At 41.5% G+C, this 26,896-nt stretch overlaps 1 protein-coding gene across 1 annotated transcript in view; it reads left to right on the top strand.

Moving 5' to 3' along the window:
* Positions 1-9,931: 9,931 nt before the first annotated feature.
* LOC146321119 (nuclear factor of activated T-cells, cytoplasmic 1-like) overlaps positions 9,932-26,896 on the top strand; it is a 90,915-nt gene continuing 73,950 nt past the window's right edge. Inside the window, exons 1-3 of the mRNA XM_084726157.1 lie at positions 9,932-10,447; positions 15,556-16,666; positions 19,316-19,475. Of these exons, the coding sequence (XP_084582283.1) occupies positions 10,327-10,447; positions 15,556-16,666; positions 19,316-19,475 (1,392 nt within the window). The 5' untranslated portion in view covers positions 9,932-10,326. The remainder of the gene's footprint in view (positions 10,448-15,555; positions 16,667-19,315; positions 19,476-26,896) is intronic.

Raw genomic sequence — 26,896 nt, 5'->3', positions numbered from 1 at the left:
CTATACCCCAGACACTTGTTAAACAAAGTATCATGTAAACAACTATGACAAAGTGCCAGCCTCACACTGTTCCTTCCCTTTTTTCTGCCAGCACAGAATCTTAGTCAATGGCCGTGTGACAATGACAGCCCGGCTCCTTTGGTTTACAAGCCAGACATGTACGCTACTTCCTTTTCATAAGAGGAATCTCTGAAAAAAGCCAGTAGCTAAACATACAGCGGTGTCCAGACATGCCTAAGATAGCTCCAAGCAGTTCTCCATTGTGAGCTCTGAAGTATGCAGCTCCATGCGTCTAAACACTAACAGAGGAAAAAGGAGAAGTGGGGAAGCGTGTACAACTGGTTTGTGCGTGTGTGCTCCACTCATGCCAAATGATGGAACTGACCGCAGCCACTCACAACTTACCTTCATTAACCGCAGACTTCTTCATTCATCACTCACATTAGACTTCATTCAAACGAGGTGACTAGTCATCACGTCTGTAGCTGCAGAGGCTGATGCTGCAGGGTTTAACATGGCTGAGCAGCAAAACTTGTATGAACAGAGTGCACACAAATGAGTGTTTACAGCTATTAAAAGCTGCCTGATTCAAGTTATGGCTCATAGAAAAACTTAGAAAATACATAATAATAGTGTAGGCAACTCAAGATGCCAGTGTGCACATTTCCCCGGATATGTCAAACATGAATTATATGTTGTAAAAGGAGAGGATTAACTGTGCAGCTTTGAGGGAAGAGCTCGGGTTTGCAGCCTTGAATTTTACAGAGATTCACCCAGAGTTTGCTCCACTGCTCCTCTCTACATGTCTTGTTAGTGTCCATGTCCATATTAATATCTGCCTCGGGCTCTTTTTTTCCTACTGGTAGCATTCCTGATGTCTAGACAAACAAATATGACAAGACTAAGCCCACGGCTTGGAGAGCTTTAGATGTGAAAATTTATACCTGTCAACTTTTGGTTCGTCGTTTACATGTAAATCTTTTATGGAGAGTTCTAAGAAACGGTTTCTGGCCATGCCAAGATGTAGCCCGACTCCTGGGCCAAACCACTGGTAGTAAACATTGTAGAGCCTGGCATTAAGTACAGTACTTGTACTGAAAAACCCACTCGTGTCATTTATTATATCATCAGCACTACAGGCAAACATTTCCAGTCCCCTGACAGTAATGCATCATACTGAAATACCAATACCATATAGGAGAAAACAAGAGGAGAATGTTAAGGACACAGGAATGAGTTTTGAGACCCATATTTGACAGTCCTCTTGATTTTGGCACATTATGGTCTTTAATCTGCAAACAAGTAACACAACTTAACACTTGCACAGTTGCATGCAGTGTATATGCCAAAGTCTAATTTTACATGCAGGTGATATGCCAATCCTTCTCATTAAATTCTGTGAAGAGCAGATCCATTGTCAGGTGACCTTCATCATCATAGTAAAAAAAATAAAATAAAATAAACGTGGTTAACATTGTGAAATAGTCACAGTTTGATTAGGTTTAGGCAACAAAACTACTTGGTTAAAGTTTAGGAAAAGATGATGGTTTGGTTTAAAGAGACTATGTTGCATTATGTAGAGTAGTTTACACAAGTCACCTGATGGAAATAATGTAAGGTTATGTTTAAACCTAACAGTGACTTCAGGCCGGCTGGCTCTCAGTCTGGATTGCTATATTGGTTCAGTATTCAACAATCCAGCATAATCGATGCAAAGTGAAAAAAGAGATTGATATTGTCGACTTCAAGATACAGCTTTATTTTGAAATTCCCATGGTATGTTTGTGTCACTAATATCTGGAAGAGTTCAGTCATAAAATTGTTGAATTATAATTTACTTATCTTTTGTGAGCTGACATAAATGTAAATGAATGTGTCAAATCAGTGTTTTTTCTGGCATGCCCCCCCCCCTCAAAAAGCGAAACAAGTTCAACTTTATTTCACTCTATATTTCTCTCCTGGTCATCCACACTCCCCAGCAGTGTCTCTGCAACCCCAGTTTGGTAACCGCTGTTTTAAACGGGCATACAGTGTTGTCTAAAATCAATCGCAGACCCCTGAATTGAATTGAATCACAGTCAATAATGACAGTCAGTCATCAAAAGGGCCACAGGTTGGAATCAAACCATAAAGACACAGATTTGATTCATGGTGCACATGCTCTACCAACTAAGTTACCACAACACCCCAAAAGTCCTGATATTTGTACGCAGATTGAAGAAACTGAGTTGGTGTGTCATAAATAGCTTTACTTCATGGAATGACAATAAGGAAAAAGAGCAAAACACAACAGCAACAACTCAATTTGTGCAAATATAAAAGCAGCATGTGTCTGTTTACAAGACATGAAGCAATGATCATTTTCTGCGAAACACACAAGCGAGGAGCAGGCCACTCATAAATCTAAGCGCAAGACATAGTGTGTCTCTAATGCTCTCCACAGACATGTTGTGGCTGCTCAGCACATGCAGTGTCACAGGGCAAGATATAGTAGTGCTATAAATTACAATCTTAGATTTCCAAAAAAGATGTACAGCGAAGGCAAATTCTCCTGGACAAAACATACAACCTGTTTAGAGCTTGGGCTTTATGGACAATCACAGTTACTGAATCACAGTATTGAGCTGAGTCAGAGAAACCTACTGTAAACACAAACTTTAACAGTAGTGCTGTAAAAGAAAATGATGTTACACCAAAGGATAAGTAGCATGGGTGTCACATTGGAAACGATATTGCATAAATCAAAGATGCACAAGCACATTGTAACTTTGGGTCTCCAAACATCATTGAGAGGCAACTTTTTCAACCTATTCTTACTGACTGGGGTACCCACAGACCCTGTCATATTTCCTAATTTGGTCCTAATTTGAAGTGTCACACAGTCAGGGGGTTGGGAGCACTCTGCTCAATCCTCCTGTTACATTCCAGTACAGCATGAGCCAAGCTGTCTGCTATAACTGCTTGTAGTGCATGAAGTTAAACACACACATGATGTAAACACACCTTATTTTACATTATTGTAAACTTCTTCTCTTGACTCAAGCAGCCGTCAAATGGTGGTTAAACACATTACATTTTTCATAATAAAAGTTGTACAATAGTTACAAATATTGTTTGTGATTTAAAAGTTTTTATTATGAAGCAGCAAAATCAGAAAACACTGGGTTTTCTGAAAGTGAACATGAAATTGTAAAATAAAGTAGATACCTGAAAGCACAAACAGCGACACAGGAGAGAAACGTACTTCAAATCACAGAGATTCAGTTAGAAGCTACAAAAGTACTAAGAACTGGACACCCAGAAACTTTTGAAAACGTCTTTCTCTTTAATCTCCTGCACACAAGTTGTGTCTCGCAACAGACACTTATTTGAGAGAGAAAAGGCGGATCATCAGTGGTTGGTCACAGCCAACGAGACATCATGTTGGAGGTGGGGTGGGCGTTCTTTGACTCCACTTCAGAGATTATCTCACGTATGACTCAACACAGCTTTATAACTCGTAATACGTTTTTTTATTTGGCACGGCCCAAAGTGACAATGGAAAGCTCTTAATACTGGCCATGCCATGACTAAGGTCTTTATGTGCTTTTGTACTGAAAGACAAATAAAATTAAATGTTGAAGTTTACTGAGTTTACTGAATTTATTTCATTGTTTTATATGAGGGTGAAAATGACACCAGTTGGTTTCACCATATAAATATACAAATAATGTTCACTTGAAATTAATGTAACTTTCCTAAAATAATGTAATGGTCTATGGGTTAAAAAGCTGAATACTCAGAAATCACATAAAGAAGCTTCAGCAAATCACACACAGCTTGCTCATATTAGTTGGCTCCTCTGTGGTGACTTTATAACAAGGGAGAAAGACAAAATACCTGATATACTATAAGTGAGTCCAGCTTTCTTATTCACTGCTGTTGAGGACACACTTTGGATTTGAACCTCTGTTAAATTATGATTTGGCTCTTCCTGCAAGTGCAGAAGTGTCCAACACTGTAACGTTTACTCTGGCAAGTCAACACAGTCTCAGTATAGATTTCTTTCTTTTTTTTTTTTTTTTTTTTTACATAAAAATCTTACCTCATGTATAGTTAAACCGTAGTAGGAACTTGAGCCTGAGCCTGAATCACACTGCTAAGAAAGACAGCCAGACTTATGAATTGATCCTGAGGAAAGGGTGAAGTTACTTAAAGCTGAGATATTTTTCATTATGAGAGGCATTACACCATCAGGTCTTAAGATTATGTACGTCTTTTTAATGCAGTAGTGTTTGTTTTAACTTAAAAGTTAGTGTCTGTGCTGGCTTGAAAATTTTAAGATGAATGTGAAAACATAAGCTGAGGTCATTTTGAAAGATATTAAGTTTAACCAACAACTTGGGGCAGCTTGGTAGCTCAGTTGGTTGAGTGTGTGCCACATGTACTGAGGCTGTGAGTCCACTGCGGTGTACATGGGTTTGATCCTTTTGCTGTGTGTCATCTGTTGACTCTCTCTTCCCATTTCTTGTCTCACTTCAGCTGTCCTGTCAAGTAAAGGCATAAAACGCCTCCCCCACATTTTTAAAAGTTGAACCAACACATCTTTAGTCAGACAATTTGATTTATTGATCAGTTCTTCATTTTCTGCAAATAAGTTGAAAATACTTTGGTACAATATTGAGACAAAAAATATGTTAAATAATAAACAATAAAAAAAATAAATAAATGAGTTAAATTAATACATTCTACCTGTAAAAGGGAGGGTCTCGGGGGAGTTTTAACACTGAAACAATGCATGCTGAGGAGTCTGCTGTGATTGAACTCTACACAGTGCATGACCATTCATCTCATCATTTATAAGTTCTCAAGTGCTGTGAAAATAAATACTAGAAACATTAAGTTTAATTAACTTGAATAAATAAAATGTATTTATCTAAGGAGAACGATTTGTTGATTACACTAAATTATTGTATGATTTTTTTTACAGTGTAAGAAAAACAGCCAGTCTTATGAATTGATCCTGACAAAAAGGTAAAGTTACTTAAGGATTACATATTTTTCACACATACATTATGAGAGGCATTACACCATCAGGTCTTTAAGTTATACACATCTTTTTAATGAGGTGTAGACTGCTTAGTGGCCTGATGTTACATTGTCTGTCACTGTAAAGATGGTCTGAGGAGCTCTGACTGTTGTTGACAGACACTGTAGCTAATGATACTTTACTCAGTAGCACAGAATCCATCAAGATAAGCCTTCAGACTGCCACTGACCTACACCACACCACAGGGTTTTGGAGTTGTTCAACAACTCATGTAAGCCCGTCCCACCGACATTGCCAATCAGTTGTGCAGCTACTTTTTTCCTACCGCTGGTTTTGTATCATAATTCATCTCCCAAAGTATGTGATGCTGCTTTTTCATCTTCGAGCTCACACGTGCACATCGGCCAAGCCGCAGCTGACGCCAGCGAGCTACTGTAGGCAAAGAAAACAGAGCGTACTATTACTTTCCCCCCGTGCAGTCTGCTTACGCTTGCCCCACAGCCGGCCTGCCCCCAAAAGGCAGTCTGCTTCTGATTATGTGCGATCATCCTCGAGCTTGCCAGCTACATTTCAGACTCACGGGAGTCTTTTTTTCCCCTCAAATCTGGCCCCCATTCAAAAGGAATTACACTGTAGCTTGTCTAAGCCATTGTTAATTGCACTCATGGCAGATACCAGCTCTCAGTGATATTCCTGTTATACTTGTTTTATGGAGGTTTTTACTTGTCATTATCATTTCCGTAGGATTTGTGACCCACATAATGGAGACTCTATGTTCAGTGCTTGGCAAATGCCAAAAGATATGCTTTCACCAGTACCACTCATCAAACTCTGTTCATTTTAAATACACCATCATGTATCATAATGACATACATCATCACAAATTAAAACTTCATTTATCAGTATAAGCTCACAGTGTCATTTATTCTGCCAGCTGCTTCAGTGTTACAGCTAGGTGATGCCTGCAGTTGTATCCCAGGATGAGTGACATTTTAAAGGAGAAACATGTAAAATATGGCCACCTGTGGAGGGTAACTCCAAACACATAGGGGGCAGCATTTCGCCTAAATAACCACTGGCTGCTACTCTCTGCTGTAACCAGAGATGTATGATATCTGTAACCTGATACAGGACCAATGAGAATTGCTTGCTGAGCCTGAGCCAAAAGCCAAAAAGTTGTCCGCCTTCCGGGTTTACTTCCTGGACACGTGGCCCACTGAATATGTGTAGTGGTGTTTCTTCCATTGGCCCCGCCCACTAGTTCCCGCTTGGCTCATAGACTTTATATTTTGATGATGTCACATATTTTTTAAATCTCTTTTCTCAGTTCTAGGACAATTTTACAAATATGAAGCGTTCATTGATCAAAAAAATCTTCATAAAAAGAAAGTCATAATTGAGCAAGATATCTTGTCAGTAGTTTTACACACGTCTCTTTTATAGTAGTGGCTTATGAACGAAAATACTTTTTGGGCAGTAGGTAATTTTTTTGCTACAATACCACAAGTGACCACTGGAAAAAAAACAGAGGCAAGGCTGAGCGGCAATGTCCTGTCTAGATTTATACAGTATAATTCATCTATATCTATCACTATGTTTAATGTAGCTAACCTAATAGCTGCCATTTGATCAGTTAGCTGTGCAGCTAGAGGTCCTGTTATGACTTGATTCTGACCAGACCTGCAACTCAGAGTATTTGACAGAGCATTTGTGTTTACACTGTGGGCAAAGGAACCAGGCTCACCAGCCTCTGAGTGAACACAGCTAGACTGGGACAGAAGACAGCCACGATGATGGGGAATACTGTACTGAGTTGATTTACACCGACTCTGACTAGAACTGTGACTCCAGGAGCAATGAGGACGGCTGGTTGAGAGGAGACAAGCGTGAAGGAGAGAGAAGCGAGAGGGAGGCTGCGGGCATCAGAGAGGGAGCCAGAATATTTTCACATGTAATGCGGTGGATTAAGGATTTACTTTAAACTAAACCGGAATTGGAGTTTTGTTCCGTTTTTGCTGAGTTTGAAGTGTGTTTTAGGAAGAAGCTCTTCTTAGTTTGGTAAAAGAGAGAAACTTGAATCCAGAAGGTGTATGGTTTATTATTGGCAAGGTATAAAAACATTTCCTTTCTTTACATTTTGGGAGTTTATTTTATGTATTGGTTTAAAAAAAGCTAAGAGAACTTGTGAAAGTAGAAACCTATATCTCCCATCTATCACTATGAGGGGAGCTTTGGACTAAAGGGGTATTACTCGAGAGGATGGGCCAGGGCTAGCTGATTAACATGTTAACTTCAGTAGATATAGAACAGCTCTTTGCATATTCAACCTTCTGTATCAGTTTATGACAACACAACACATAATAGGACCTATTACTTTGATAAATGGTAATAGGAGTGCAATTAAGGCAATAAGCTGAAAAGTGAACTTCAGTATTTTCCTTTAACATAGGCAAAGCATAAGGCTTTGTGGCCGCAGATTCACTGGGGACACACTTGATATAAAGTAGTGGAAAGCGGAGATGAGGAGCACGGTGTGTTTGTGCTGTCAGTGGTTCACAATGGTTATTTTGGGCAAATCTGTGAAACCGTATTTCCCTCAAACACAAGGAAAACACATTTGGAAGTGAAATATGATAGCGTTTGAGTCTTGATGTTAATCATGGGGATACGCTGATTGTTTGAATAATGTAAATGACCATATAATAACATGATTGCCAACATTAATGAGGAAGGCCATTGTGGTCGTATCAGTAGGTGTACTGCAATTTGATAGTCTGTTGTTCATGTAGGAGACCCCCAACTTCCTCCCCCTCCTCTAGGAAGTCAAAGATCAGGGCTAGCTAAAGAAAAACATGGAAAATTTTATTATTTTTGCATGTGTCCTAATAATATACAGTAGTTGCCACTGAATTGTGGAAAGTTTATAAGGCAAGCAGACTAACAATAACGCTGTGTTATTTCATCAGGTTTACTGATAATAGAAAAAAAGTGAAAAAAAAACCCTTTTAACTAAGGCACAATTAATCAAAGTTTTATCAAAATCACACTATAGCCACTATAGCCAAGTGCAATATTCAAATATCAGCTCCCAACAAATGTCACATCATTATGATTTTAATAGCTTTTTCTGTGAAAATCATACCACAGTATGTATTTCTCAAATAATCACATTTTTAACATAGTGCAGCCCTACTTTTAACCATATAATTTAATCATAAAATTCAGTGTCAACGTTTAAGCCACCAAAGTCATTAAAGGGAATTTTAACATCTAAAATTCGACAATAACTGAGTGAATTACAGACCAAATCACTGTGGTAACAACAACCACTTCCCAGTAAAAAACTGTAAAATCAACAAAACTTGTTTATTTCTGCTGTTATTTTGAGCTGTAACGTTTCAAGATATATAGTTAAACATGGTTGGCTGAATTATTCGATGTACCGTGCTGCTTTGCTAGAGTCTTTCATAACCATCCAGCAGTGACATCTCACCGCCCGGTTCAGCCTGAAATATCTGTGAAACTGGGGGCTATCCAGACAGAGTTCATGGACCAAATGATGATACTCTCCGAGCGTGTGTCCGCACTTGGTTTATTTTGTGTTCCCATTTTCAGTGTCTGGGTCTGGCTGCAGTTTATGCTGCATAGTGATACCAAGAAGCTTATTTTTTTGGTTTGTGTTCTTTTATTTGAGAAAGAGAGAGAGAGAGAGAGAGAGAGCAGCAATGGTCATAGAGACTGAATGGGAAGAGCAATGGTAGCAAGACAGATGGCAAATCAGAGAAAGCACAAATAAACAACCCCTAACCCCCAACACAGCAGCACAACCCTGTGTTAATCACCACACCGACTGGTTTGGTCTGAACACAGTCTAACTGTATCTAGTTTGGGGTAAAATCTTCTTTAGTCTGTGGCCCAAAAGGTAAATTACAAGGTAAGGCTTCTCAAGTTTCTAGTGGACAAAACATGGTAAAGTGTCCTCTAAGGTACCCTTCTACTGGGCAGAATGTGCTAAGGGGCCCTCTAAGGTGCCCTTCCAGTGGACAAAACATGATAAAATGCCCTCTTGGAGAAAAACAATGCAGTGCTACATTGGCTGCCCAACATACTAGAAAATTATATGCCCTTAAATGATTAAATACTTCCATGTTTGTTTGTATTCCAGAGTTATAGAAGTTGTTGGACAATGAAACAAGTTAAATCTAAATGAGGACTGTTTTACCTTAAATGCATGTGTGCCACCAGGTGTTGGCCTTTTTATTTTTTTCACTCCTTCCCCTCATATAGCCTGAGTCTGCTACTGGTGGGGTCTGTATTCTGATATCAGTATTGCATCTTACCCAAAAAGCTTTAGAGGCTTGCAAACAACAAATAATGATCCCGTTTTATTTACGTATATTATTCAGTCTAGTTTGCCAAATTTCCCAAGCTTTAGAAATAAAAACTAGTCTCTGCTTTACCACTCAGTCCTCAACTTTTTTCGTCTCAGCATCTATATTGACAAGAAGAGTGTCTGGCCAAAAGTTCTAAAATGGCAACTAATATGAATGTTGAGCTGAGAAAAATTTTGTCCAGAAAAAAAAAGATAACCTAGGCTCATTTTGCATCTATTGTGACTTCTCTAAAATATTTGAGAATTCATTACAAAATATTAGAGCCAGGTGTTATGAATAATCTTATTGGCAGAAGTCTATTATTACTTACAATTATTATTATTTACAAAAAAATATGACAAGAAAACTTTGGGCGTGTGGTCTCTCTCTCTCTCTCTTTTGCTCTCTCTCTCTATCTCTGTCGCTCACTCGCACACAATCACGCACACACGCACACACACACACCTCCCACCTCCATCGCTGGGATCCCAGGGTGGAAGACATCATCAGGCGGTCCAGGAGGTTGCAGGAGCCGGTCGCGTCATCCCTGGATGGGCGGCGCGCTGACGGGAGGACGGAGGGTGTTTTCCAGCTTTAAAAGCACCGGAGCCGGCCCCTCTGACATACCGCGCTGCGTCATCGACCCGGGGAGACTCTTGAAAACCTTCCGTGGGCTGAACAGAGCCAAACTCACCTCAGCCACGGTCCCCTCAGCAGCCTTACCTGCGCCGCTCTCCACACTCACATTTCCCCGACTCCTTCGGCGCGCACAGTCACCGCGGTGCGTCTCTAAGTTGTTCACTCGCTTTGCTTTAACTTCACTGCGAATTATGCTTTTATTTGATGGTGTGTGAACTAATATAGCGCTTGCATTATTATCATCGGCGTTACTTCTTACAGAGAAAGTTGCGCATCGCTTGTTGAATGCAGGATACCTTCTGCCTCAGCGTCAATTCCAAGTTCAGCTTTGGAGCAACAGCCGGTAAGGAGCCGGGACTCCAGCTTCTCACCTCTCTCACCGCCGATATGAAGTCTGCAGAAGAAGGTAAAATATATCTCCTTAAGACCTAATGCTTCACCCAGCGCTCAATTATTAATCTGCTGTTTTAGCTGCACCACTTTGGATTTAACATGAGTTGACATCAGGTGTTGCAGTTTTATAATGTAAAGTGATATGAATCTTGTGTACTCCTGTGAAGTCTACAGGTCATGCGTTTTGTAAGCTGATATTACATGAGAAAGAGCTGCAAGTCATGGTGAACTGTAATATATAAAAAAAAGTAAAAATAAATAAATAAAAATAAATAAATGCAAATATTTTGGCATGAAGTTGAGCAACTAATGACAGCAACTCATGGCAATATATTGCTGTTTGACCACTGTAATAAATCATTAGTTGTTATTGTGAGTGAAAACGGTTAATTTTGAGGAGAAGTCTTTGAATTGTCCTCTGGTGTGACAGCTGTTTTTCTAAAGATGTCACAAAATAAATGCCAGACACCTTTTTCCTTGATCTTCTTTCCTCTGCATGAGGATCAAATTAGCACTCACTCAAGTATACTGAGGGGCATGCACCCAGTTTACATCCACACCATTAGGTGTCTCCAGCTGTCTGTGCAGGTGCCTCTAATCACCAGCGAAAAATGTTGATGGGGTTAACACTGCTGCTGGCCCCCGCTCTGACTGCTTTTGATAAAAGCTTCACCTCAACTTCAGATACTTTTGTTGTTCTGCTTGTGTTTTTGAAATTTATAGTTCTTCATAAATATTTAAAATACCAGTCAAAATTTAGTGTTTCATTTCTCTAATGTTATATATAATCACACACACACACATATATTAATGTATATATGTATAGAAAGAGTGAGAGAGATTTTTGGGACCAATGACCGTACTGATATTAGGGAGTAAAAAAACAGAAAAAAGATATATTGGTCTATATTCTTTATACAGAATATAAAACAGGCTACAGAATATATGCATAAACATCTGTTTTTTGTTATAATTGGTCAAATGTGGTTATTTAACACTTGCGACAGAGATAGTTACATTTAAACAATAAGGTTTATTGTCAAACATGACATAAAGGAAATGAAACTGTAAACTCACCATTTTTTTTGTCATTTTAAATAACTTAAAATAAAAACAAACCTAATATACAAAACAGCAAACAAACAACAACAAAAAAAAAAAACAAAAAACAATGCATTACGTGTCTTCAAATTGGCATATTGACAACATATTTCTCAATATGATGATGCAACTGTAATAGGCCAATATCGGGCCAATAATAGCAATCGGCTGATACTGTATATGTGACATATTCTCCCAATGTGTAGTAAGGTCAGAGGTCAAACTGAGCCATATAACAGCAACATCAGGGGATTCTGCGGCTTATTAAGAGAAACTGTAGCTAGGAGGATGATTCAGGCTGGCCTACCATTAAAGGACATTCTTTCAGAAGCTCTTTGATTCCGCATTTATGGTAGCAAAATTTGATTTGGTCCATCAGAAGTCATTGATAGTCTGCCTCTGTTAATTCACAGAGTCTTCCAGTGCTGATGTCACCAGCTTTTTGTGGATTTTGGGAATTTCATTTTGTCTTTGAGGTTTCAGACGGACGGGTGCGGGCTGTATTATTATTCATTTCAGTCCCTCAGTCCTCAGCCTTATAATTGGTACCAGACGTTTGTGTGTGTGTGTGTGTGTGTATATATATATATATATGTGTGTGTGTGTGTGTGTGAGTGAGAGAGAGAGCTGTGATCAGTGCGTTCAGGGATGCCGGGTTTCTTGCTTGACAAGGAGACGTGCTCAACCACACACAGCTCGAGCAGTGTGCTGAGGGCTGCTTTATTATCACACGTATACATAAACTCAGACACGCAGATGCAAGCGCGCACACACATACACTCTCTACTGGTGCTTTGCCATAGCCCATAGTCAGCCATGTGCGATAAGTGGCCCCAGGGTTCTTAGTTCCAGAGGCTGCAGATGACTTCTGTGGGCGACCACCTATCTCTCCCTGAGGTCCCGTCAGTCTGAGCCGAGCCTCAACCACAATCCCCGTGGATAAACCCATCCATTCTTTAGTCACGCTGGTTTGGTTGTGGGTAGAGAGTGTTTTGATCGTGATAGCATAATTGAGAAAAATTGTGGAGGACAGAAAGAGCACGCTATAATCTGTGTGATAGGCGGTGTTTTCAAATTAACTCTGCTTACACCGCAGTTTGAATGCACTGCAAAAACAATTGTAGAGAAGCTTTGCCTTGAGTGCAAGAGTGAGTCATTTTTTATTTTTCTTTGATTTGTTTCGCTTCACACATTGTGATCTGGTATAGTTTTGTTAGTTCAGCAGATGTGATGCGTGTGACCCGGAAGAGCCAAGTTTCAAGATCAAGCAGCACACACACACAAGTGAAAGCCCCAGTATGTTTGAGTGGGTGTTTTGAGAAGTCAAGTATGTTGCTGCATAGATCATGCACACGTTCGAAAAGGAAAAAAAAAATATAACAGCTGCAACTCTAAGCAAAGTCAGTCAGGCCTGAAGTCAGGAGGTGTGTCACACCGGGTGGAGTGGGCAGGAGATTACTATCTGTTCAGCACTAGAAGAGGGTTTAAACCAAGGGTGGAAAGCATCAGAAGAGGCTGAGCTGAGGGCATATGTCAAGACAGAGATGAGTTCCCAGCATGAAGAGCAAGAGTTTGATTTCAGCTATATGTTTGAGTACAGCCAAGATGTCCAGAAAGAACCTGAGACAGGTGGGTACCTAAGGGCACTGGAGGATTTCTTTTCTTTATCGTATGTCCTGTATATTCCACAGTGTGAGGGCACTGCTGTGTAACCAATAGGGAATAGACTTCTTTCTGTGTAAAAAGGCTGTGAATGGGCCTGACATTTAGCGATCTGCAAACAAAAGATGACTTTTTTATTTTAATTCCACAGTAACATTTTTAAAGGAGAAATTTGTTATATGTTTACTGTAATTAATCATAAAATGACCATGATATGCTATCAGAGGAAACATAGTAATTTGAAATAGTTGCTTTTCTGACAGCAGTGCTGCAACTTTTTGCCTGTTTGATGATAATTAGAGTTCAAATTAATGGTGAATGAATAAGTGTTTGCTTGTAAAAATCATTAATAATCTTTTAGATGGAGTTTTTAATGGTTAAACTTCTTAATGGAGTCTGGCAGGCAGTAAGGCAGGCGGTCACTGTACTCAAACTCTACTGTGTGTACTTTTGGAGCAGCAGGCTCTTGTTTTTGGGATAATGGGCTTGACTTTACAACAGAGTTATAAACAGCTGATCAACTTACAGTGTAGGGCTTGTCATTGCTTGTCATTGTCTAATTACCATGTTGTGCTTGTCTAATGCTCCTTAAGTGTTCCTGCAACCTGCCTGAGCTTCTTCAAGTTTGGGGTGGAAGGGGAAGGAGGAAACAACTCGCTTCAACCACAGACTATATTAAATAGGAGTCAAACCCATTCACCGTCTATGGCTCCAGCTCACTGCGGGACTCATTTTTGGCGGTGCAGTTTTTACATATTGCTCCGTTATTTCAAAGTTTTTAAGAAAGAAAAAGTTTTTAGATATGTTTGAATATTATTTTCAGTAAATGGCACTGGCCACCTATGAAAGGTGTCGTAGGCTTCATTGAACTTGTGGTATATAGAACTTGTCTGATGCGCATCACATAATCACCTCTGAAAATAGACACTCATAAACTAATTTTAGACTGACTCCTACCCACATATTATGTGGTGTGTGACAGATTCATCATTTCATGTGATGCGCAGCATTGTGGTTAACAAATATAGCACACTGCATCAAGGGGAATGCCCTTCACTGGGTTTCAGACTGAATGGTAGTAATTCTTTGACCACTTTTACCCTTATTGACATTATCAATAAAAGGCAGACATGAGGTTTACAACTGTTGACACAGCAGCCAGACGCTTCAAGGCTAACTGCTAGGCTGACTGAGTTTGTATGTCATTGCACTTGTCTGCTTTTGATTTCCTTGCGCGCTTGCTTGTGCGTGCCCTTTGTTTTCTGTGTGTACCGCGGTGCATCTGTGTGTAACGCTGCAGCAAACTCCCTTTGACTTAATCACAAGCTCAGAGCGATGCGAGAGTGCTGTCAGTTTTCCACAGGGGAGGGCCTAATTCACTCAGTGAGTGATGCAATCAATCAAATAAAGCATCCATCAGCGCTGCTGGAGGAATTCCTGTAGAGTACATATGACAGCAGGGAGTGCCAAGTAGAGCCTTAGATGAACTGATCAAACAAACAGAGTGGCTGTGCAACTCGCGACTACACAGCAACCACATACAGTAACTGCTTTGAGATGATTGCTAAACTTCTCCAGATGTTTATGAAAAAAGAGAGGCAGTCAGTCGCTGAGACATATTGGTAAGATTTGTGTAGGGGTATTGTTCTAAAATGTCAGTTAATTACCACCGTAATGAAATGATTCTGCATATACAGTATACTTCCATCCAAGGGTGTAGGTTTCTTTTCAACATTTGGGGCGACACATAGGGAATTTTGAGCATCAAACACCTTATTTCTTATATTCTGGCTAATTATTATGCACCAGTTTGGGCCCTTTCTACATCAATTTATGGTGACAAGTAGGGCTGCAACTAATGGTTATTTTCATTGTGGATTAATCCGTTTATTTTTTCCTCGATTCATTGATTTGTTGTTTGGTCCATGAAATGTCATAAAATTGTGGAAAATGTCGATCAGTGTTTCCCAAAGTCCAAGATGACGTCCTCAAATGTCTTTGTTTTGCCCACAACTCAAAGATTTTTAGCTTACCGTCATAAAGGAGTAAAGAAACTAGAGAACTGATGAATTGATTATCAAAATATTTGGTGATTAATTTAATAATCATTTCACAAATTGTTCAATTAATTGCTTCAGCTCTAGAGGAAATGTGTTTGCTTATGTAAACAAAATTCAGATGCCAAGGGACAGTTCAAAATATAATGGAATGCATTTAGGCAATTGTTTTGTAAGAATAAAAGTCAGGTCCTACTTTTTTGTGTTTACAGGGGGGTCAATTGCACATGTATCCCCTGCATCACCCCCAGAATCTACACCTGTACTTCCATGTACTTAAAATATACTTCTTTCTTTTCAGATGCATACAGCTACACGCCGAATGTCAGCTTGTCCCTTCCACTGGGCATGGGAAACCCCTGTCTGGCCACCCAGTACCACACCCTACAGTCCAGCCCAGTCATCTCAGTTTCATCTTGCCACCAGACAGGCTACACCTTCCAGAATGACAACCACGCAGCATCAGGCTACTACCTGCCTCATGGCCTGAGACCCAATGGGGCCCCGGCCTTGGAAAGTCCCCGTATTGAGATCACTGCCTACAGCCAGTATCCCGAGGATGAAGTAGAAGAGAGCAACAGTGAGGACCACATCATCAAACGGGGCGTTAACTCTATTGTGACGCTGACGCTGCCCAATGCAGATGGCTACCGGGATCCCAGCTGTCTCAGCCCTGCAAGTAGCATTTCCTCACGTAGCTGTAACTCTGAGGCGTCTTCTTATGAGTCCAGCTTCTACAACTACGACAACTCCCCGCAGAACTCCCCCTGGCAGTCTCCTTGTGTTTCTCCCAGGGGCTCGTCCTCACTCCTGTCCTGCCCACATGCCAGCGGCCCCGCAGCTTCCCCTCACCATTCGCCCTCCACTTCCCCTCAGATAGGAGCTGTGGCTGAGGAAGGCTGGCCAGCACAACCCCGCGGCTCCAGGCCTAACTCCCCTTCCTGCAGTGGAGGCAACGGCAATGGCAACAGTAGCAGCAGTGGGGGCATGGGGAAGAGAAAGTACAGCTTCAATGGCACTCCCTATCGTCAGACATCCTGCTCACCCATCCAGTCACCCACCCCGTCTCCACACGGCTCCCCCAGGGTCAGCGTCACAGATGAGAACTGGCTTGCCAACACCAACCAGTACACCAACTCTGCCATTGTGGCTGCCATCAATGCTCTAACCACAGACGGAATGGTAGACATGGGGGAGGGAATCCCAATCAAGACACGGAAAACCATGCTGGACCACTCATCTTCCATGAATCTAAAGGTGGAGCCTGGTGGCGAAGTGCTAGGTCCTGATGGAGAGCAGTGCCATGAAGACTACCCTTCCCGCATGGCCCTCAAGAAGGAGAACTACTGTGGAGGATTCCTGGATGTCCCCCAGCATCCGTACTCCTGGTCTAAGCCAAAGCCTTACCTCAGGTGGGTGGATCTGTTTAGCAACTGAGTATTTAAAGTATCATTTCTTTTAATTTATAGTGGCCCTTTTCCACCAAATAAACTCTGGTTCTTGATCTGGTTCCATTCAAAAAAATTGGAACCTTGGTGCTATCTAGTGAACCAGCCCACATTTCCACCAGCTTTGAGAGGAACCATTGCAATCAAGGATGTCATCAAAACAATGCACAACAACCAGTAGAATATGACACATCTCCTTTGGTTCCCAAAGAACACTTGCTGTTCTTGAACCAGTTTCCTTTTGTGGAAATGCTTAGAATGGTTCAAAATTAGGTGCTTGAACCAGAACAGCGTCAGTTCCATGCTGGTAGAAAAGGGCCTTATGTATGAATCCTGCTTTACCTCTTAAAAGGAAGTTTTTCCTTGCCACTGTCGCCTTAGTGCTTGCTCATGGTCGGAATTGTTGGACCTCTACAAATAATATTATAAAGTGTGCAGTATAGGCCTGTTTCATATGAAAAGTGGCCTGAGATAACTTCTATTTTGATGTAGCACTATATGAAAATGACTTGACTGTAAAAAAGTTGAACAAATCCACTAGAAGAAACACTTCAAAGATGACTAGTCACTGGAAAACCAACTCAGTAGTCTTTCCACCAAATTGCCTTGAGAAAACAATGAAGCACACACGTGTTTACTTATTTAAGCAGATTTATGTTTTCTAACATTCTGCTAAAGGACTACTTTAAAAATTTTCAGACAGTGCAAAGGAAAAACAAGTCTTCCTCTAATGTCATTACTCTACCCAGTTGTCGTCTGCTTTCCACACTGAGTGTTGTTGATTTATTGCAAGGACACAATTGTTTTAGTTTTTAATCTTCAAAGACCATATCAAAAGGCAGAAATCCAAAAGTATCATGCTCTGCACTTTCAAAAGACTCCTCTTTGAAGATCAAAACTATTTCATAAATCATATTTCACAGGGAGGAGTTCCACTCCATGTGCATGCCACTGTTTCTATAGCAACCCACACACAAACACGAGAATGCATATAGACACGACACGCACACACTCACACAAATTTACACATGCACCCAACTATGTAATTGATTTTTGACTTTTGAGCAAGGTAGAATTTTTCAATTTCAATAGTGTCCCTCATGGCATTTTTTCCAAGCCAATAACACACTTTCCTGTCGGAAATCAAGTGTTTGATTAAGATAGTGAGCAACGGGAAGCAATGGTGACAGGCCTGGCTGAGGGGGAAGCAGTCTGTGGGTTAATCAGCCGGCTCGCTGCTCTGGTGTGTCGCGCCATCAGCCCATCTCTCTCTGTGTTGCTAGCCTGATGTCATGCACAGGCTGGGCAGATAAAGCCCTGCGGGGGGAAATCAGTTCGTTTTGGGTCAACAAACAGCCCGCAAGTTCCACAAAGATGCCAGAGATTGGTTTCACTCGAGCCACCCTTCAGGTCAGGGGTTTGCGTTTACCAGGCATCCGGCATAGAGAAATATTGTCTTGCACATGTTTGTTTTGGTTTAGATATCTCCACGGTGTTCACATGGGAAGCTCTGACACTCCGTCATGAGAACAATGATGTTAAGGGAGGCCAGCTGTAGCTCTGAGAAAGAGATATCATTCACCAAGAGAGGGTGTGCTGCTGACCTTATTCCATTGTATAACTCCATTGTCTTTAGTAGTGTGGAAGGGCTGTGCTTGAGAATGTTAAAGTTTTCAAACTGTAATGAATAATAATTGCATCAAAGGACAAGCTGTTTTCCAGATTTATTATTCTGCCCTTGAAATATCTGTCCTCGCACTGTCACTTTCTTAATTCCCTGTGTCTGTTTCCACCTGTCACACCATAATCCAAAACACACTGCTCTCTAACCAGGGCACATAAGTCTCTCATTTATTTTTCACAAAAATGGCCACTAATTATTACCCTGGCCCGAGGAATTACGGACGTCAACGAATGACTTCAATTGATTAGATTATAGTCCATGATGAAATGGAGAAGGATCAAGCCAGTTGGATTACACCAAAGTGTCCTAATTTGAGGCTAATTTAAAGCAAGTTTAGAACCTTTTGATTTCGACGTCCTTGGCAGTGATCGAAGCGTGGAAAAAATGTAAACTCACTGTTCCTACTTTGGCAAATCATATGTGACTACAGTATTAACAATAGATTAAAAAAGAGAAAAAAAAATCATGCTTTTATTCCAGGAAACCTGGAAAATCCTGGAAAGAATAAGTGGACGCTGGATGTTTAGCCCAGAAACAAATCTTTCATAAAGTAGATAAAAGTTGTATCTAGGGCTGCAACTAATTATTGATTAATCAATCAATTATTTCCATGAGAAATAGGTTATCATTTAGTTTATAAAATGTCAAAATCGCAGTCAATATCGCAGTCCAAAATCTCAAAATTCTTCATTCGCTATCATAAATGACAAAAAGCAACAAATCCTTACATTTGAGAGGGATATTGTTTAACATTTTTGCTTGAAAGATGACTAAAACGATTCATCTATTAGCAGTATACTTGGCAACTAATTTTCTTTCAATTGACTAATCATTGGAGCTGAAGTTATATCAATCACTGGGAGAGCAAACAAGCAAAAACTCTGTGTATTTTTATTCTATCCTAATAAAAATCTGTCATGTTACTGCAGCCCATCTCTGCCAGCTCTCGACTGGCAGCTTCCGTCCTGCTCCGGCCCGTACAACCTACAGATTGAGGTACAGCCAAAGTCCCACCACAGGGCCCACTACGAGACTGAAGGCAGCCGAGGGGCGGTGAAGGCGCTGTCAGGTGGCCACCCTGTAGTACAGGTATGTTGAATCAGCTCTTTTAGAATCACTGTACACACTGCTGTTTACCAAAGACAAGGTGTTCTTTGTGTGTGTAAGCTGTTTAATAATTCGCTGTCATTACAGCATAAGTGGTAACACTCAGACAAGTGCATGCTGATTAACAACACTTTTTCCTGTCCAACAACAAGCGAGTGACATGGACGTTTGGCTGCTGCTGACTTTATGACAGCATGCAGTCACAGAGTCGAGTCAGAGCAGACATGACATTTCTTTCATTAGTCTAGACTCTGGCTATTTCTTCTTTTTAATAAAAAAATTAAGGCCTCATGAAATCAAAATCATTGTTCAAGGGTCTTTATCACATATGTATTTCACTATATGCCAGTATCTGGCCCAACAATGACAAAAAAATTGTTTTGTAGATCACAGTTATTTTTAATGGTATTTAAGTTTGTCTTTTCCTGGACAACAACTAAAAATAGTTGATAACTTGTCCTGCGTACACCAAATTTCCATCCAATGAAACGAATTTCAGCAAGGGAGGTACACATATATACATACATTCACCAGAGCACACTGGAGTGTTTCTGGGGGCCAGGTCTCACTGTACAGAAGGACAACTTTATAACTTTACTCACTGATTTGGGTGAAACTGGATTTTTATGTTTATTTTCTATGGAGAAAATGTTTTCTGGTTTGCCATCTGATGTCGCCCTCTGAGTTTTGGTGATTCAGTTACAGCAATAAGTTTCCTGACAAACCGATAACTTTAGCAGCTGACTTGTTGCTAAAGTAGCAAAATGTGACTGTTAGCTGCTGTTAGTGGGCAACAGAACTGAACTCAGCAGCCTCCCAGTAAACACAGCTGCTCGCTGGGACAAACTCAGGCTCTGAGACCAACAGGGAATACAGTACCAATATTGTTTACGTAATTTTCTGATGGAAAGATAGCTTTACTTACTGCTAACAGCTAATGGTCGCTAGCTCAACTAACTGGCAAAGCACTCTGCCAGCCATAACATGGAAACTTTCATACTATTATCTGCAAAAATCTTACAGCTTATTCTGGAGAAATATTACATGACTTACAACTGACAGATAAACCAATATTAAATTGCCTCTATTGATTAAAGTTTGCATCAGAAAATTAGAGACTATTGTAAAACTTGTTAAGCCACTTAAAGAGATTTTAAAGACCTCTCAAAAGCCTTTCCTGTGACTTTATACAGCAGCAGTACAGTGTATACATACCGCAGTCTATACATTTCTGTATGTGCTAGTCTGCTGCGTTATTAATGTGCCCTGAAGCTTGGAGTCAATCTACTGCTGCAAAAGTTCGCCCTGACGAGTGCAGTGCATGCTGACTCAATTAGTATAGAGCTGAACCATCGCCTCTCACTATTGTACTTGGCGAACACTTAAAGAGCACACGTCAGTCTCACCAGCAGCACAGCACAGAGCTTCTTTCTCTGCTCCACTGTCATCACACTCCGCTGACATCTTGGTTTACTCAAGGTGGAGATCCAGCCATGTGTGCGTGTGTCCCTAAGGTTGAGCATTAAGTCGCCTTTAATGTCATCAAAATAAAACTGCATTTAACCTGCTGAATACAGGGGCATTCAGTGATGATCATTTTGTTGAAGATTGGATTTTCAGATTTCATTTCATGGCAGATGTATTTATCATGTGGCTAAAACAAACACTGCACCTTGAGAAAACATTGTTTTTGGACCAGGTCAGTTTCAAGTCGGTGGTCCATCCCTGTCACACAGACACTGTTAGCGCCACAGCTGTTTTGTAAATAGATGTTGTCAGCACATCCTGGTCTGCTCAATGTCAAACGCACTTGACAGCTGTTGGCCAACGTGGTGTTATAAACAGGCCTGTCAACCTTCAGGTTTTCTCTGTAAATACAGGTAATCATGCTCCTTCATTACAAACCTTTGTATATCAACATGCGGGTGAATCAACATTTTACCCTTGCACCTCCCTGTGAGGCTGACCAGACGCAGCCTGCCGTGCACAGCTGCTGCGGCTGGCAGGTGAGGCTGGTTTTGATATAGCTTACACCACTTTCTGACTCACCCCAGGGGCTGGGGTAAAAAAGTCATGAGTAAGCGTCCTGTGTGTCTTTGCATATACAGTCTCGTCCAGATTTAGATTGATGACTTGGGTTGTTTATTTCTTAAAACACAGGGAGCATTTTATTGGCCAGCTTTGCAAGGATGTTTTCAAGTCTTACTTTGTGTGTTGAGCAATTATTAGTAAGTAGTAGTCATGGAGAAAATATGATGACAGCTGCTTTACCAACACAACACCCACCCCCTCCTCACATAGCTCACACTTTACTCTTACTTTCTGGTGAGGAGTGATTTATGCCTGTGATATTGCACGTGCTATCAATTGGGATATCTTGAGGGCTTCCAAACAGTGGAAACCACTGGAAGCACAGCAGCTGGCAGAAAGATAAATCCATAAGGATTACGCAATCATGTGTACATGCTAGAGGGTACACTATTGCAGATGAGTATGCACTGTATCTTTGGGGACTTTTGTACAGTTTGGAGAACAGAAATCACACAGAAATCTGTCTTACTCTCTCTTAGGAGCCGTGTCCACAAAGCATTTTTCCTCTGCCCAGCTGGGAGAGCTTGAGAGCGCATTTCAAGTGTAGTGTTTTTTTTTACTTTGGTAGCTATAATATGGAGTATCTGTGGAAGTAACAGTTCATTTTAAGTGTTGCAAGTACCTAATTTTGTAGATAGTTTGTGTTATCAACAAATACTGAGTACTTACGTTAGTCTGTGCTCTGGATGAAGGGGAGGCCAAACGGAGAGAAGACGGACTGGTTGGTCTTTTGTGGCTGAGATAACATCTTGGCGAGTACTCTGTTTGGCTGGGACCCAGTCCAAGGAGTACTTTTGTCTGAGCAGGACACAGTTTGTGGTATTTGCCCCACCCCTCCTCTGCCGTGATTGGATGGCTGGGTAAAATGCAGGGTGAAACCATGCCGTGCTGATATGCATTTCCGTTACCACTTATGATGTGTCAAGCTGTGCTGAGTCACGCCCACAATGGACCACTTCTCCGGAGTGGGGCTGAGGCGTGCCCGACCTGCCTCCAAGTGGGTTGCGGTGATGTCTTTTCCACCGTGGCCAACCTGTGACAACTCCCCTTTAATGAGTGTGTGTTGCAGGACTCAACTCATCTGTGCAGGAAATTAGAGAGGAAGCCATTTTTAAAAGTCTATTCAGCTCTCAGTACTTTTGTAGTGTCTAACTGAATCTCTGTGGTTTGAAGTTTAGCTTCTCTCCTGTGTCACTGTTTTTACTCTCAGGTATCTGATTTATTTTACTGTTTCACATTTGCTGTCAGTTGGATAGGAGTCGTGTTAAATCACTGCTGATGAAAACCCAACATTTCCTGATTTTGCTGCTTCAAAATAAAAGCTTTGAAATAACAAAATAACAGGAAACTTTTATCGTGAACAATGTAGGAAATGACACATGTTTATCCACCATTTTACAGCTTCTTGAGTCAAGATAAACACATAAGACATGCCTCCATTATAACACGGTAGCCTTACTGTAATGGAAATGTGAATCCCTGCTGTGCTAGGCTGACGAACCGGCACATGTGTGTGGAAAATGGTCTAATGGTTAGCATTTTACCCAAAGTTGAACATTTTTCAACTCTCAGTGACCAGGAAAAAAACCAAATGTGCAGTCCTCAGTGCAGAATAGAAACTCCATGCCTTGTCATGCAGATGGCATTTCTAGCATAGCTTAAATACGTGGCACTCCCATTGTAAACAACAGAAAAAATATGCTGGCCTCAAGAAAAAACACTTTGGTGGACACAGCCCCTTAGTCTTTCTTGAAGTGTTGTGCAAAATTGTGTTGTTGCAACATTTTAGGATAGGGCATGCTATAGTCCCTGGTGCCCTGTGGTAATGAGTGGCAGGCGCTGGATGGGTGAGATGCAGTCAAGGAGAATAAGTCAATAATGACACGGGGACACGGGTGTAGGAAGCAGCAGAGGAAGTGTCTATGTGTGTGTGTTTGTGCTAAGGACTGGAGCGAGTAGAGAGAAAAAGAGAGAAGGGGCAGAGGGAGTCACCAGGCAGCTGGGGCTTGGCTGCCCCTGGAGATGCTCTGCATCCTGCTGATTAGGGCCTGGGTGGCCCTGAGGTTGGCTGAGCATGGCGCTGGTGGGGGTGGTGGTGGATAGGAGTCAGAATCTCAGCACCCATCGGATGCCACCTCCCCTTTCCATGCACCGGTGCCTCCCTCCCTCCCTGGGGGGCCTGAGGATGTCACTCCTTATGAACCGTTCATCCTTCAACCATCTCCCAAGCCCACACCAGCAGGCCTCCCTCTATTGTTTTTTTAGCTCATGGATGATCAGACACATGCACTGTGAGTGATGATGACATGTGTGTTGGAAAGCAACACTGGATGAGAAAAGAGCAAGATGAAAAACATGATGGGATACACTGTTTCTACAGCTTACGATGTCTTCTGGGAGACAGCAACTGACAGATAGTCAAACCAAGATGCTCAGCTGCTCATTTACTTTTGCTTTCTTGTTATTAAATAACAAGCAGAGGTGTTTTCTTGACAAAGACACAGGAAAGTTCAGCATCCATAAGGTCTGACATCATCCTGTCAACCATACCACATTCAGTGCTATCCCCCACACAGGATGGAGGGATTGTGGGATGGGTGGGTGGAGAGATTGGAGTGTCTAAACTCCAGCCGCACTCAGATGAAAACCTCTAGATTATGGGTTACCTCGACTCATTACCCCTCAGCTGCTTGCACCGGCTCTTTGGGCTTCCCATTGCAAATCTCACTCATTTATTCTGGACCCAGACTTGGTCTTTCCTTCCCCTCCTCCGCATCCGCAGCCTTTTAACCTCCTCTCTCCCGATTGGTCCACTTTGTGACCCCCGTGACTGCTTTTCCACTTTATTTACTGCACCAGACCACAACGCCATTAGGGGGATCGAGGGTACTCTATCGGCTCCTCTCACACTGTTCCAGACGCTCGCCTCTCTCACCACAGCTATGCCAAACGTCTACAGGATGATGATGAGCCATGCTCAGGAGAAAAAAAAACAACCTGGGTCTACCTTCGCTCAGAATATCACCACAGCATTGACTGATGGGTTTTTCCACAGGATAACAGTGGGGAAAAAGTGGAACTGCACTGAATTATTTTCATTGAGAAGCACTGTATGTTAAATAATGGACGGATCTGAAAAGTGAAGCCAATGTGGAAGTGCCTTAAACCTGCAATCTTAATAATGGCCAGCAGGGGCCAAATCACTGGTTACAAAAAGTCCCTACCTACCTCTCAGACCCTAACTCTCACTTGATTTATGACCTCAGCAAACAGTTTCCTAATGTGTTTATGGTCTCAAGTCTTCTTCTATGCAGTATTTTGTAAATTATGAACCCATTTAGAGTAAAATAGACGATAAGAAGGGTGTGCTTTAGTATGGTGTTACCATGAGATTGACAAGTCATTCTCCGTGAGTCCATCCAGTGCAACACACAGGGCTCACGAAACTCAGATCAAACTGTCATATATGAATCAAGATTCTCTTATTATATTGGCTATTTCTCACCAGTGTTTTTAAAACATGTTTTAGTGCACTGTTTAGCTGTAATATGAGAAAGATTGCATCCACCTGCCATTGTGTCAGATTTCCATTGTTGTTTCCTGAAACTCAGATCAAACTGTCACACGGTTGATAAAATATCTTTGATTAATATTATTTTACTTCATTGCTTATTTCTTGGCTAAAATGTTTTCATACACATATTTTAGCGTACTGTTTAGGTGTAATATGAGAAACCCTGTGGCCAGGTAGGCCGCCATTATTTCCTGCTGAATGGATGAGCCAAAACCAAGCACCGTCCCAGCTGCAGTACGTCACACACCAGCTCCATGCTTCCATCAGTACTGCAAATACTCTGGTTGCAAAAAAATAAAAAAAATAAAAAAACAAGATGGCAACCCCCATAATGCAAAACTTGACACTTCAAAACGGTATTCCACAAACTAGTGGGTGATGTCACAGTTAGTTCTAGTATATTCGCAGAATACATGACTAGGGCGGTGATGGTATGGATTTTTTCTTACTGCAGTGACAAATCAGACCCTGTGTTCCAGACTTGTGTAGCATCACCGATCCTTAGGTGTTTTAATAGTTCAATGATGTCAACATGAGATTGACCCTTCCAAAAATAAAATTTGAGGTGATGATGGTAATGAGCTCAACCCAGCGATGGGCATCACACAGTGATATTGCGGTAATGTGGTTATCATCACAGCCCTAGACATGACCTGGCACTGATCTAAATGTGGGTTCAGTTGAAGATGTTTGCTTCAGGTTCAACCTCAGTCAGGAAACACACAGACATCCGCCAGACCCTCAGTAACTGCACGCAGCAACACCTGTGGAGTATTAAACCTATTGCACAGCATGCCCTAGCCCTGCATATGGCCAGTTCGTATAGGATAATGACTGGCCTATAGGGCTTTCCCCCTAACACATACACACACTCTCTCCCTCAGCCTCTCATTAAGTCTAAAGCAGCAACAGACATGGTGTAATTTCAGCAGGATGTGGCCATCATCCCTATTAACGTGTGCGTGACTTAATACCCATCTCCCTTCCTCTGCAACTGTATGTAATGCACATCAAATTTGCAGTATGTTTCCGCCACGACGACGATGAAAGACCTTGGCAAACATGTGCTCAGCTCTTCGCATGTGCGGTTTCACCTTGGGATCCGGTGCTTGCTGGGCTGCGTAATGTCTCAAAAGAAAAGCCTGATCTACAGCACCCTATACTGTAGCTGCTAATTGCTCATTAAATCTACTGCCGCCTCTTGTTTGATATTCAAAAGGCTCGGTGTACCCTGTAGTGCTGTTATGGCTTAGTCAGGGCTGTTATTCGTTGCCCAAAGGGGTATTTATGCCACTCTTAAATTGTGGTTCTCCATCTGCGGGGCTTCCCTTACACTGGTATTGGGCTACCACTAATTACCAGTTAATAGCAAGTGGAAAATATGGAGTGAAATTCGCATCGTTTTCACTGGTTTGAGGTGATAACCAGACAGCCCACAGATTTATGAGGTAAGACACTGGTGGTAGTTGTACTACTGGGGGACACAGCAGTCGTCCGTGCATCATCCTACTCAAATTCTCTGTAGGGTTGGATGATATTTCTTATGGCACACTTTGCTGCTAACAAAGTCATTCTTTTTATATGGAATTTGGACCCTCACTGGTCTAGACATGGGCTAGTGCTTGAAACTATGCCCTCAATGACATAACACTACACTACTCAGTTCAACAAAAACGTTTGAGGGATATGGCTGTTTGGTTGCTTATAAAAGGAGCAGCTTTTGGAGCTATACGGGAAT

This window comes from Lutjanus erythropterus, chromosome 9, assembly GCF_056507025.1.
Source record: "Lutjanus erythropterus isolate fLutEry1 chromosome 9, fLutEry1.hap2, whole genome shotgun sequence".
Lineage (NCBI taxonomy): Eukaryota > Metazoa > Chordata > Actinopteri > Lutjaniformes > Lutjanidae > Lutjanus > Lutjanus erythropterus.
This window is presented reverse-complemented; position numbering and strand designations above follow the sequence as displayed.